The 15,236-nt window shown below is 44.6% G+C and overlaps 1 protein-coding gene across 1 annotated transcript in view; it reads right to left on the bottom strand.

Annotated features, from left to right (window-relative positions):
* The window catches only part of cntnap2a (contactin associated protein 2a), a 241,430-nt gene that overhangs the window by 14,472 nt on the left and 211,722 nt on the right, over nt 1–15,236 (bottom strand). The window contains exons 18-22 of the mRNA XM_040166691.2: nt 14,968–15,138; nt 10,015–10,233; nt 5,644–5,880; nt 1,253–1,486; nt 472–605 (exon numbers count right to left, since the gene is read on the bottom strand). Of these exons, the coding sequence (XP_040022625.2) occupies nt 472–605; nt 1,253–1,486; nt 5,644–5,880; nt 10,015–10,233; nt 14,968–15,138 (995 nt within the window). The remainder of the gene's footprint in view (nt 1–471; nt 606–1,252; nt 1,487–5,643; nt 5,881–10,014; nt 10,234–14,967; nt 15,139–15,236) is intronic.

Genomic DNA, 15,236 nt, shown 5'->3' with positions numbered 1-15,236 from the left:
TGTTGGGCCCACAACCCCCCCACGCACAAAACCACAGATGCACACACAACCGTGGGCATCTGTGTAACACGGACACACTCAGTCGCTCCCGCAGTGTCTCATCCGCACGCAAACGCGCCAAATGCATGCAGCCGGGATCACGCGGCAGTCGTACAACGCGCGCAGATCGATGTGTTCTCTCTGCTGCTATGCTTGGGCCGTGGAAGAGGGAGTGGATTAACTGTGGCAGAGGAGAAGCACTTTCATTACAAGGGTTAGAAAGAAGAGCCGGCCACAGCTCTCCCATTCGACTCAATGCAAACAGCGGCTGGGTGTCGTGCACGCGCACGTCGGACGGCTCCTTTTTTCGCTCGGAAGTAGGATCTCAACATTGAAGCATGAATCTTCTGACTTTAACTGAGCATCAACTAAAAGACTTAAATATGCGTTTGAAAGATGTCAGATGTGTGTGTGTGTGTGAGCGGCCCGTACCTGGATGGTGATGCTGCGGTCCACACGGGACATGTTAATGCTATGTGGCTGTCCGTTGGCCAGGTTACGCTGGTCCACGTCTATGGAGAATGGCTCCTTCAGACCTCCCAGGTAATACCGGACCTGTAGTGAACCTGAACACGTACACACTTGTGGTTTGAAACCTTTCGTGAGCCCTCATCAGTAAATACCTGAAGTTCTAGTTTATGTCATTACATTTACACGTGCAGTTGTACATTGCGACTGCAATGGAATGCATGTGTGCTGGCGCTCTAAGCCCTTCAAACTATAGATAATAAGAATGCATTAAAGACGGCAAGAGCAAGAAATTCTTAGTTATTCAAAGAGCCGGCTGTTCAAATGTGTAACTGCCGGGGGAGAGAAACTGACTTTGAAGTTCTGATGCTTTGAATAAATACAACAGATCTTCGAAATAGTTCTCAAGGACCGGCTGCATAAATCATGATTGCTGATGAGTCCATAAGTAGTTAGTGTCTTATGCTAATTGATGGCACTTAGGACTTGCCATTTATATTTTATGAATGAATGAATAAATGTTGTCCTTTATACACTTGTTTTAATACAGAAGTACTCGGAATGAAGCCAAGACGAAATGCAGTTTTCTTGTGACGGGGCAAGCGGCGGTGATTAAAGGTTGAAACCCTGAAAGATTCAGAGGACCCGCAGTTCGACTGTAACTGGGATTATAGGCGTCTCGGGCCCGCTCCTCTTTTTTTTCAGTGGTGAGCTCACCACATGTGTGCGTGTGTGCGTAGCTCACCGTTCTGCCTCAAGACCACGGCCAGATAATCCTGCGTCTTGGAGCTGACATACATCAGAATGGCTGGAGCGTTGGAGGTGCTGAAACTGAACGCCACTTCCTCCTTTGTGAGGTTCACCTCATGTGGCGCCTGCTGGCGCGTCAGGGTCTTTGAGTCCCTGCTGGCTCCTGCGACCGCCTGCGGCATGAAGTTGTATTTGACCAAGCTTCCTGCCTCGAAGAAGCCGCCGACATCTGGGTGAGACGACGGAAGCAGAAAGGACAAACAAATGAACGCACGTGAGGCGCCGAGTGAAAAAGGGAGACAGAAAAAGAAGAGAGCTGGAGTCGTCGGCCCACAGCACGATGCCTCCGCACAACCAACCTGGCTGCAGATTACATCCGTGTCTGTTTATTACCTCATTATTGTATTAGCCCTGAGTTGTTGTGGAAATGCGCTTTGTGGGGTCACGGTCAAATTCTAGAGAGATTGCGTTTGTGCGGAATGGGATCGATGTGAGTTCACGGTGACCTTTGACCACCAAAATCCAATAAGGATGTTTGTGCAGAATCTGTAGACATTACCGAGATATCGCGTTCACAAGATGGATGAGCGACTCAAAAACGATGCTCCCGTCCACACACACACACACACACACACACACACACACACACACACACACACACACACACACACACACACACACACACACACACACACACACACACACACACACACACACACACACACACAACCCTTGTTCTATCGAAGGGAAGCCTCAGGGGAGTGCATATAAACTGACACTTGTCAGGACACAACTGGCGAAACATATCAAATGGTGAGAGAGGAAAAGGCCAAACACAGAAATGTGCAGGACTCGCTTTGCTCCAGCATCTAAAACCAAACAACGCGTTGTTTGCCAGTACATTAACGGACCTAATGGCATATTGCAGCCATTCCAGGAGGCTTATTGATTCATGTAATCAAGTGATGAGAAGATGGGGCCTGACTCCTTTTTATGCTCCTTTTGTACGTGTGTGTGTGTCCGGAGAGAAAAGGCAGAATGTGCGTGAAATTAAAGAGAAGGGTTCCAGAGAAAGCAATGAGCCTCGGGTTGTGTGTGTGTGTGTGTTTAAATGCCATGCAGTGTTCCTTGACGTGTTTGTCTTCCCCAGTGTGGCAGTGGTGAAAATGTAGAATTGGCGTTTACACAAGAAGGATACTAAGTGAACACATGGGATGTTATCTTATTTTAAAGCTTCACTTCACCCATCAACTCCTGCCGGCCTCAATACAATAAATACTTCAAGCTACAGTTAGGTCAATATGAGGCTTATTACTAGAAAATAGGAAAGTTCTCTGACTGGCACCGCCGTTCAGGCCAGACCTTGTTTCTATTCAGCTACACCACAATTTTATCATCTATTCTGCTGCAAAATGATGTTGTTTCAAGCTTTGGAAGTCTGGGGAGACACATTCTTACCAATTGTTCTGCAATAACCAGGCGAAGAGCTTGTGAAGTTTTCAAATAGGCTGCTTCACACTTCCTCTTCCAATGCATTTGATCATAGGCTTGAATCTGACAAAACGTAGTATTTCTGTCAGAGCAGAAGGCTTCATTAAAATTCTTTATAAAGCAATATATGGAAAATAAAATCAATGCAACAAGCCTCAAATATCTTTTGACAACCTTGTTCACGTTTTATTTTACTTGTTTCAAGTGTCAGGTCAGACGTGGATTATTGGTGCCCTCTTTTACTCTAAATGCGTCAGTTGATAAGTTATAAAACTGTAGTTTAGGACCAGCAGACTGTCATCCTCTTTAAGTAGCTTTGTTTAACATGTAAACATGTTTAATTTTAACATGTATGTGCTTTAGAGTAAATCATATTTCTGCATTTTAAAGTGAGTGAGAATGATCTAATGTCCTAGATGAGTTAGCTACAATAGGATTTTCAGGCACCTAAAAAGGTTAAATTGACAACCTGTCAATCACAACTTAGCCCCGCCCTCAATCATACAGAGGTTGTCAACTGTTTGGGACATAAAAACCATAACCATAAGAAAAGGCGACACTTTTTCAATAATCCGTTAACGGGTAAAGGTTGAGATTCTAGTTAGTTTTGGACCTGGGTAATCTTGCTCTGGCCCCTTTCTACTTTTAGTCTTCACAGTCCTCCTCTGACGTTCTCCCTAAGGTTTCTTCCCTTTTTTCCCTCTTGGAAGGGTTTTTTCATTTTTTGGGGAGTTTTTGTGCCGATGGAGGGTTTCAGGACAGAGGATGTTGTATGTGTACAGACTGTAAAGCCCTCTGAGGCAAATTTGCGATCATGGGCTATACAAAATAAAATGAATTGAACTCTAAACTTTTCACACACACACACACACACACACACACACACACACACACACACACACACACACACACACACACACATGCACACACATGCACACACAGGACATCTCCAGGGACTCTTTACATTTCTTTACTTTTGTGTGTGTGTGTGTGTGTGTGTGTGTGTGCGTGCGTGCGTATTTTATGTGTAAATAAGCCTCTGCAGGTAAATGGACAAATGTGTGTCCATTTATTTGCATGTACATGTGCAAATGGGCTCCATGTGACCCCGCAGGGCAGAAAAGCTGCAGGATGACAGTAGATAATAATAATACTGAGGGGTCCCCTGAGCAGTGTGTAAATATGGATACAATGGAAATGCACTATGCAATTATGGATGGCTTCATGCATTTTTCACTCGCTGGGAGGATGGAGAGAGAGCGGGAGACGTTTGGAAAAAAAGCAAAATAAAACAGGAGAGGGGCAACCGAGTATAGAAGTATGGTGGGAGAACAAACAAGGAGGTGGGAGGAGAGGGAGAAAGAGTATAAGGAGGCTGAGAAAATGGCGGAAGAGGAAGGGCATATTTAGAGGAGGGGAGAAAAGAGAAAAAAAAAAGGCGGAGAGGGAGTAGAAAGAAAAGCAAACGTTTCAGACACAAAGCGCCGCAAGAGGAGGAAGCAGTGAGTTGTAGATAAAAGCGAAAGGACCTCAGAGAAGACCAGAAAAAAGGGAGAGCAAAGTCACATGTCATGGAGCAGACAGACACAAGGCTGTGCTCTCTCCCTTTCTTTGCCTCACTCTGTTCTCTGGCACACGCACAGATCATCTAAACACGCACACACGCACGCACACGCACACACGCACACACGCACACACCCAGACAGTAATCTCTGTTCTCTAAATCCTGAAACGCCTGATTGGTCATGAAAGGATTCACAGGAGGTCTTCTCATGTTTTACACTAGCAAATCATCACACATTGTCATCCTCTTCCTATGCACACAAACACACACACACACACACACACACACACACACAGACACACACACTCACTCACACACACTCTGCTTTCTGTCATCTCCCCCACCCCTTCCCACCAAGAAAAACACTATTAGGCTTTAGGAAACAAATTAATTCACGTGTCGGGGATCAACTCTGTGAAGGGGAGCAGAAACCTCTGACAGCATTGCTGCTTTGCTCCCCAGAGCATTTTATGGAAACTTGTTTTTTTGGGGGGGATCTTTAACGCTGCATCTAATGAATCCCAGTGAAACAAACATGCGACGTGGTCGCAATATTCAAGGGTGCAGGAGCGAGAGTTTACACTGCGATATTTCTCGTCTCCAAACTTCAGAAGCCCGGAAGCCACAAACACGACGCTGCGTGAGGTGACTTGCATTCTTTGTCTTGTGGTTCGATCTCTCGGCTCTGCCTTTGCACCGTTGCAGCGTTCGGCGAGTGCATTCCGGGAGAGTGGCGGGTAAGCACAATGTCACTCGCAATCGATGCCTTTTATCATAAACCCACACACACACTCACTTTCGACACCGACAGCTCCAAATTGAACAGGAAGCTATACAGTCACACGGCACAGCAAAGATCACAGCGGGTTGTCGGGCAATGGCAACTACTGCAGCAGTAATCATGGCGCTATTTGCCTCCGGCTTTGTGGACTAAAGAGGAACCCTGCCAATGATTACGTGGCTTCACAAAGATCCCCGCAGAACTTACTGGGAAAATGGAAGCTGCGAGATAAGGACTCACTGTGTCATCTTCAAATGCGGAGCAAAAAGGTAGTTTGTGAGGTCTGAGGAAAGGGAATAAAGAAAATAAAACAATAACTTATCTACCGCTACCTGAGGGAATTGCAAACAAACCCTGCAGCGTTTTCAAAAGGGGAAAATAAAATCGGAGACAAGATAGTTACTGAAAGCCCACACAAAGAGAGATTGATTTTTCTTGCAATTGATGTTTGAAGGATGAAGAGCGACATGATGCATTTGATGGCGGCGCTGATGGTCCCGTGATCTGCCGCCGACAGGAGACTGAAAATACCTCCCAAGATGCCTCTCACCTCTGGTGCAGAACGGGCCGTCGTAGGCGGTGGTGCTGCAGTCACACAGGTAGCCGTTGTACCTCTCCACGCACTTCCCTCCGTTGCGGCAGTACATCCCAAAACTGGTGCAGTGGCCTTGGCAACCTGGCTTGACCCCGGGCGTGACCTTGGCCCTCTCCTCCAGGTCCAGGGTGATGCCGTTCATCCGCAGGGCTCGGATGCAGCCCAGGAAGCCTCTCTGCCCCCCCGCCGCACCTGAGGGAGCAATGGAGCGGAGGGGCGGTGCGTGTCAGTGAAGCGAGCAGGTGTAGCATTTGAGAGACAGGAACGAGAATGAAATAGAAAGAAGGCCGAATGGAAGTCGGGGGGGGGTCACGGAATCGGGGTCACTCTCAATGTAGGAGGCGGTTTTAATCTCTTTTCAGAAAACGTTAATACCCCACCGCCCGGAGGAAGCCACTGATGTCCCGTTGATCGTTTCCCGACTGTGATGCTGTTCTTGAAACGACCTTCAACTCGTTCGAATTCCTCACTAATTAAAACGGCCAAATGAACCCTGCGTCTTAATGAACATCTCACAAGTACACGCACGCAAATGGATGCACGAGTGCCTACAAACTGCATACCACAGGAAAAAAAAAAACCCAGACACAATTAATACACACCGCACGCGGCGCACCTGATGCGGACGAGTCAATGCAAGCATTAATGCTCAGCCTCGGGGTGTCGATATCCATTCCTCTAAAGCGCCTCCATCGTCATTCTGGCCCTGCACCATTGCAGTCTAACTACCCATTAACTTAGACAGAGTATGGGGCGTTAAATAGATTAATCTGCACCTAAATGACTATAGCAATAAACACGCTCATGAACATGCACCCACAGGTATTTATTCGCACGTACAAAAGCACGCCCACGGAGGGCGCTTACTGCTCTATGGATAAATACATGGCTACGGGCGCAGACGCACTCACACACTGACATTAACAAGAGCTGAGGGGCGTTTTACTTATTAAAACCTCTCAATTGCATCCTTTGGATTATGGAAAAGCGGTCGTCCAAGAAGACACGTTTCGGGGACTAGAACACAGATTCAGATCAACAGCTGCATTCTTGCACGCAAACATCTGCTGGCTGAGCCGCACAGGTACAAAGCAGATCGGATGAGATTACGCATGCACGTACTTCTCCAGCCAATACGGGGGGGGGGGGGGGGGGGGGGCTTCCACGCGCCTTCTCCGCTTTTCATTCCCACAAAGGGTTTGACTTTTACCAGACCTGTTAATTAATCTATTTTGTAGCGCTGATTGGCTGGAGGTTTCCGCCACCTGTTTACCCAGGTTGGAATCAGCCTCTGATTGAACGGAGAGCAGGTTCTCAGGCCTGCAGAGACCCCCCCCCCCCCACACACACACACACACACGCACACACACATACACAACCACACACACACACACCGCAGTGCTCACGGATTCTCAGCAAATCACAAATGGTGGGTAATAGAGCCTGACTGATGTCAACATTGGCTTCTCACAGAAATACAAGGTAAATATGGTGGCTTTAAGGCAAACGTATGAATGTGCAATAAATTGCAGGAATATTTTGAAGTCTGCATTTCATTCTTACTTCAGGTATATATATATATACACATACATATGTTGGTCGACGTGTTTATGCAATATTACCGTTCATTCATAAATGAGAAAAAGTCAGACACAAACAGTAATAAGAGTGAAACACAAATGTAGCATGCGTTTGCACTTATTTATATGGGTAGCGCCCGTGAATGTTACCCTATAATGATGATGTGCTAATGAGGAAACAGTCATTAGGGTATGCACTCTGGAACACGGCATTCACACCCATTCACATAGCAGCTAAATTACCAATTATAATAGAAGTCATGAAATGTAACCTTTTGACCTCCATCGTTTTGTGAGCGTGTTTAAGTTGGTAGAAATGCCACATTGCATAGTAATGATTAATGAAAAGGCAGTGAGCTGTGAACTACTGCATAGGGTAAAGAACATGGACAGACAGTATGCATGCATTTGGATGTGGACTGCTATTTTAAGCCGGATCCAACAATACAAATTAAGGCCCCATTTACAACGACTGGCTGCACATCTGCTGCACTGCTGTTGCTCCATTATCGTTGTGCGAGTGGTTTAATAGTGCAGCGGTTGGTCCTGTCTCTTTCTGCGAGTCCGTCTGCTGTTCAGCACCAAAGAGATCCCCAAAACAGTGTTTGCCGACTCCATATTTACTGGGGATGCACTTTAGGATGCAATTTGTTTGGGTTTTAGATGAATATTTTTGATTCATGTCGTCCAAATGGCATTTCAAAAGCCTTCCTGGCCCACCGGCCTTTCCAGGAGGGAGATATTATCATAGCAATCCCATTTTATCAGCCCAGTGCTTTAGTTGTTAGTTCAGAACAATGTTTTTTTCTGACTATACCTCCCTTAAACGTCCATAATGGGCTCGCTTCTCATGGATCACTGCATGGAAAATGTACTCGTGTGTTGCAATATGGCGGAATGCAGGCATTCCTCACGCCTCCGTATACATTCCTGTTTGTGTGTCACATTTCATTGTACTCATGGGCTACTTATATATCAAATGTTACCTACTGTCTTTGCAGGTGAGCGAGGCAGGCTTCCCTGTCACAGGTTTGGTACACATGCAGTGAGTAGAAACAAGCAAGATGTCGATCCGGGAAGACCGAAAAAGCATAGCAGAAAAAGGAGGATGCAGATAATGCAGAAAAGAAAGTGAAAGAAAATTCAAACACGGGCAAATTGAGGAAAGACATGCAGAAACATTAAAAAGCAAAAAAAGGGTGAGCATTAATCAAGAAGGGAAACAAAAGAACAGATGGTTGCAATAAATTAATCAAATATGGTAAGATTGATGCTTATGTGCATGTATGAAGTGAATTTGGGAGCTAAAAGTTAACAGTGTGAAGGAAATGACAGCAGGCTGATGGTATAACATTTACTCTCAGGGCCATTAGAGCCAATGAGCCACTGTGCACTAAACACTAAAGCAATCGAATGCTTGATGAGGAGCACATTGATTGAAAAGGAGAGAAGGGGCAGATATGAGGACAAGGTGGGAGAATTAATCTAATCTAACTTCCCGGTAGTGACTGGGTCACTTCCTCTGAAACTGCTCAAAGCAAATGAGGATTAAGCCGGTATTAGAGGGCAGATATGAGCAGGTGCTGACTCCTCTGTGGTTGTTGTTACACACACAGCTTTTCATTGGACCAAAGTGAAGTACAAATAAGCTAGAGAGACAAATCGGCACATGATAGGTCCTGTGGTTCAGCCGGGTTTGCCTCCGCAGAAGTGATGAGAGGGTGAAATGATATCATAAAGGCGGTCCAGGCGGTTTAAGGCCATCACTTCCTGATTGGAATTTGGAACAATCTCCTTTGGGCAGAATTTTCTTTCACGAGATAGAGAGAGAACTCTGATCCGCCTCAGCACTTTTCCTTCTTTCAGCAAATCCCGGAAACTATTTTAGCCCAAGGAATTTGGTTTATAGAATATTAACAGCTCAGCGGAAAAAAGGCAGCGTGTCACAGGGATGGGAAAGAATGAGAGGAAAACTGGACATGAGTTCTGGCATTTGAACCTTTGATGAGCTTCAGACGCATTGTGAGGAGAGGGGGGAAGAGTGAACCAATCAGACCTTTAAAAAAGCAATTATCGTTGTGGTAATAAGGTTTGATCTGTCTTATACAGAATATGTGTGCGGGATAGAAAAAGTCAGAAGGTTGATATCTCGTCCTTGCAATAATAGTTTCCTAATCCCCAGGAATATAAATGCTGAGTCAAAGTATGAAACAAACGACCTCTATAAGTGAATTAAGTTGCCAGCACAGAGGCTCAGTTTTAACTTCATCAAGATCACTTACATGGATTAATTTCTCATGATGTGCCTTTGTGCTCATGCGTGCATATCATTACATGGGAACACGGCTGTGTGTGTTTCCTGGATTAGTATGAACCTAATTAACAGAGTGGCTAAAATGGTCCGAAGCTGGTCCGCCTTTATCTTCTGACACAATCATACTTCTTCACAGCGGATCTTTGCATCAGAGGGCAACATTACGGGAATAAAAAGGCGGCACGTAGCGTTTATTAATTCAACCCGAGTGCGATGACACGGTTGATGTGTACTTAGGCATTTCCCTCACACACACAAGAGCTCGCAATTATGGTGCGTTTGTCTCTGTGAGTGTCCCTCCTGCACGAGGCGGGTGTTAAATCCCCAAATTGCAATCAAACGTGTGTGCTTTTGTCACTCTTACGCATCAGGGTTGTTAATTGTTTGGATTGCGTGCACGCGCGCGTGTGTGTGTGTGCGTGCGCGCCTTACCCACGTAGAGTTGGCTGAACAGCTCGAGCCGCGTGTGGCCCTGAGCGGGAGCGAGCCGGGACGCCCGCTGAGTCTGGTCCAGCTGAAGGACCGACTCCTTCACGTTCCGCTCGGCACTCACGCGGTGCCACTGGTCGTCGTTGAGGGGCGCGGCCGAATGCACCGTCAACTCCACCGGTCCGTTTCCAACGTCGAAGGAGAAGGAGATGACTTTAGGAGCTGCGTAGAAAAAAAAAAGAAAAAGAAAGAGAGTCAATTCTCTCGGATTGTCGGTTACAGAAGTCAAAGGTTAAACCGCACGGAGCAAACAACACAACTTTCCAAATCTCTGTTGTTTCGTCGTCCACTCTGCAGGTAAACATGCATTCAATTTCTAATCTAAATGGCTCATTTGTTTCAAGGCGATTCATTCGGATCGTATAGATTTCAGCTTTGCAATACACGACTGCTCACAGCTTTGGACAGCATGTCACACACAGTCGATAGATGCCAGCAACCGCTGGAATTTTTACATGGCGCGCAGTTGTGGCACAGCAGTTTTCATGATTCTATTTTCTCATTTGTTCAAGACTTTCAGAAGTTTTTTTCGGGGGGGGGGGGGGGGGGGGGGGGGTGAAAGCCAATGAGCGAGAGAAGAAACAGATGAAGATAAATGCCAGAAAGAATGTGTCAATGAACAAAGAGAAGCACAATTAATGAAAAATGAGGGCAAGATGGCCTTGTTTTTCATTAATTTTCATCATCTATTAGTAAGAGGCTTTGTGTGTAAGTGTGTGTGTTTTGATGGAAGTTCAGTAGCCTGAGATTTCAACAGAACAACAGGGGGCACTGTTATTCCTTGAATGACTACAACAGGTCAAATGTTCATCGATATTTCATAATTACAATGTGTGTGTGTGTGTGTGTGTGTGTTTCAGCCTACCACCTGTCCATCCCAGATGCTTTGCTACTGCATTGACGAGGTCACAATCTAATGGATTTAGATTTAGATGAACAGTGATCAATCTGAAAAGTTTGTGACTGAGTGTGTGTGTGTGTTCTTATTTCAACCTCTAATTCAACAGGTGGAATTATAGCCACGTGACAAGACATTTTAAAAGGTATTAAGCTATAGAGGTATTATACAGCTTTACATGTATTAATGCTAAGCCGCGTTTCTATTTCCTGAGTGGAAGACACTGGTGGTTTGGACCCACAACTATAACACGTCCATGTTTTTGACTAATGCTGCATAACGTGTGGACCAAAAGGTATTTTATTAAAGCTTTTCACTATAAATGTCAAAAGAATCTTTCTTGCCATGAACGGAATGAAGCAACAGTATTTTCCTGCTGCTGAGATGATTTGGAATTGTCAAATTAAAACCAGATTTGACTCTTTCCTTAATGTTTGGAACCACTGTGAGACCGCCGTATAAAAGCTGTATATTCTGGGTGGCGCCATATGGTGGTAACGGGCTCCCGTGTGCTGCCGTCTTAGCGGTGATGAATCACCACTTTGGAGCTTATATATTACTGCTCCATTATGCCTCTCTAGGCCGAGGTGTGAGAGTGGGTCATTTTATGGAGTGGTCATTTGGGAAAAATACTTCTCTTTTTTCATTATCACTACGCTCTGCCCTTTTCTTTCGATTTTAATATTGCTTTTATCTAATTATCCGTTCTATTCTTCAAACCCTTGACGTCCTCCTGCATGGCGCATGTTCTTCTGTCTTACTTGTTCTCTCCAACATCCCCACCACGTCCTCCTGTGTCTCTCCTCCCATCCCTCATTATCATCTCTTTACATCCTTCATTCCGTAACGTCTGCATTGCTAGTTACTTTTTTTTCTTTCAATTTATGCTTTTTTTTTTTTTTTTTGCATTCGCCGTGAAGAATTAACAAAATCGATGAGCTCTGAAAACGCTTAAAAACATTCAACCACCCACAAAACACAACACATAAAAGTATTTAACACCCTCTGACAGGTTTTAGTACACTGAATAAATGACGTCTTTGTGCAGAGAGGAGTGACATCAGTTATTTTAAATGAAAGAAAAGCATATATATCAGAATAATAGAAACAAAGCTACAGCGACGCTGCTATAGCAACGGCGAACGGCATGTGAGTGTGTGTTTGCTCGTGTGTCGTTTGAGACGCACTGCCGATCAAGATGGACGCACGACAACTTTCTTTTTTTATACTTCGTCCATCGGCAGGAATGAAAGCTTAAGCGCCCTCCGAGCGCAGAGCCCTCATCTGTTTAAACAGCGGTGACGGAAGCGTTAACTTGCCGTACGTTGGCTTTGAGCAAACCAGAGGGTTTTTTTTTCTTTAAGCTCGCTATTAATATTTCAATATGTAGACTTATTGTGTGCACAGAACAGATAAAATTAGTTTAATATTTACTTTACTGAAGGATGTATATAATAGAAAGCGGTGGCAGTTGGCTTTTCTAATTAGTAGATGACTTCATGTTGCTTTTGAGACGCCTTTATGGCCCGCAGAGGCATATGACAACTTATTGTCTTCTATCTAGTCCTCACAGAAAAAAGGCAATATCACAATTTTAAAAGCCGAGGTCCAAGCGAGAAAGAGCGTTTCGCAGTTGTAATCTTTGGGCAAGACTATCAGCAAAATTGCAGCCTCTTAAAGACTCAAAACATGGCATATACCCACTTTGAACTGAAGCACAAAGCACCCCACTAAGTAAAGAAAATCTGTACTTTGGAAGCTTTTCGATCTGTCCCCCAATCCCATTGCCAGTCGAGTTTGCATGGTTCAGATTGGTTCTTCAATCACTCACATGTGTCTCTGTCTACTTCTTAAGACTCACAGAGGAATAGTCTCTTCCTGATGGCGTTTAGTCTGCTGTGGTCACGGTAGTGTGGGTGTTTGTACAAGGTCGTGTGTGTGTGTGTGAGTTTTGAGCTCCTGCAGTGGCGCAGCTATGCTATCCTGGCCTAATGCTAGTTATTTCATACCTTGACTAAATTGCAGCAGATAGAGTTTTTGCACCGGCGAGAGGGCCGAGATTATGTGTGTATTTAAGTGTGTAACCGTGCCAGGAGGTGCATGCAAGTCGCTTAGCGAGTGTGTGTCTAAACGGGGGCTGTGGGGCAAAAACGTAAGATGATAGCAACGGAGAGGGGGGTGGGGGGGGAATCGATGTGGAGCATTTTGAAAGCTTCGGGGAGACACACACACACACACACACACACACACACACACACACACATGCACATTATCTCCTCTGGTCTGCTGTGCAGCCATGACAGACTAGGTACTTACTATCTCTGTGTGTGTGTGTGTGTTTTTATGTGAACGTTTAGAAGTCAAATACTAATCCCCTTTTGATAAAATTGTCACTGTACTTGCATGTATAGTGTAGCGTCAGCACGTTTTTTCCCCCGCAAGAATAAGCATGCGCATGCATTTGGTGCGTATGTGACTATGTTTAACTGTTGACAGTATTTATTTATATATATATATATATATATATATATATATATATATATGTATATATATATATATATATCAAAGGAGTGTCCCATCTTTTGATATTTAAAATGCTTTGTTCTTCCCCATTTCTTTGATAAGACGTTATGTGATGAGAGCAGATGTTTCAGAAGTCTCAGAAGTTTTAATTCTCAAATCTGACTTAATGTGTCAATGCCAACAGCACTGTCTCCTTTTGAATTTTAATGAATCTTAATGTTTTGCTCTATAATCACACGGCAACGCGCATTTGGTCTGCTTATCGCCGCGGGGCTGAGCTCCTTCAACTACACACAAACATGGACACAAAACACACGTATGAAGCCTGAATAGAGGGTGAAGTGGAGGACACTCAAGTTAACAGCAGCTACGCTCGTTGCTGTTCGTGCAATAGAATATTTGCGATTAAAAAGCAGATGCTTTTTCAATATATATCTGTTAAAAAAAGAACGGGCATCTGAACAAAAGTGAAAAACTTTTTGACTGATACAGTCAGATGTCTGTGATCTTTATTCATTTCAAACTTTATCAAACAGTGTACGTTATTCATTATATTAAGTTACTTTTTTTTCCTGTGAGAGATTAATGACTATTTATTGTGATGTTTTGCTCCTGTAGCGTAACTGTTTCCGCTAGAAACAACATTTTACATTAAAATTTTATACAATATATGATTGTCAACCAGGCGAATGTCACACCCAAACAGAACAGAAAATAGATGCATCGTCTCAGATGATGTACGTTTATTTCAACGGTTGTCTCAGTGTGTTCACATGCATTACTTTTTCTCTCTCCACCGTAAGATCCTGCAAATCTGTCACAGCTCAGAACAACAGGCTGCGGTTTTAACCTTCGACAGGAAAAAGCTTGTGAAACAGGCGACACCTGGTTTGCAAATGTACCAAATATATCCAAACACAATGTATTCTACGTATTTCAGTTTTCAGAGTTCAGGTAGAGGTGCGAAAAATATCTTTACCCATTTGACTGACATCGTCTCGACCCTGTCTGTGGGCGGATGCGTCTATTTGTACTTGAGTTAAACGCCCACATTCATGAGCATATTTTTCTCTTTTTTTAAAGAAAAGGAGAGAATATGTCTGTTTGTGTGTGTTTCGTCAACCCTGAAAATGGGTGATTTGGTTAAACAGAGGTTCATAATGGACATAATTATTGCACACACCAATTACCTTAAATAAATGATTGCTCTCTCTTTGCAATCACACAAAGTACCGCACGATAATCAGGGAGGCAATCGAGTGTTGCTGCTGTGTGCATCCACACCAGTGTGTTTATGTGACGCTGGCAGGTTTGCACACGGCCCCATCCGACTGCTGTATTAAAGCTCACACTACGCCAGATGAAGGGTCTGAGTAAGAGAGGGAATCAGAGGGATGACAAGGCAGAAATACACACACACACACACACACACACACACACACACACACACACACAATCACTCCGATGCATCTTACATTTGAGCTCCAAGCGAATGAAGTCTGTGTTTCCCAGGTTTTCCAGGAAGACGCCGTAGGGCGCACTGGTCTTGAAGTAGAAGGAGATGTCGGCACTGGTCTCCCCATGGAAGGTGGCAAAGTGCAAGTAGGATGACGGGGTGGTGAAAGATGCAGCATTCCAGTAGTTATCTGTGGGAGGAAAAAAAAATGGATATAATCAGAGCTCTCCACCAGCGCATCCGGCAGGGACCCGCTGGAGCCTCCATCAGCTGCAGGAGAGGTGCGGA

The sequence above is a fragment of the Gasterosteus aculeatus genome, chromosome 21 (genome assembly GCF_964276395.1).
Source record: "Gasterosteus aculeatus chromosome 21, fGasAcu3.hap1.1, whole genome shotgun sequence".
Lineage (NCBI taxonomy): Eukaryota > Metazoa > Chordata > Actinopteri > Perciformes > Gasterosteidae > Gasterosteus > Gasterosteus aculeatus.
Note: the sequence above shows the minus strand (reverse complement) of the source record. Positions and strands in the feature narration are given on the sequence as shown.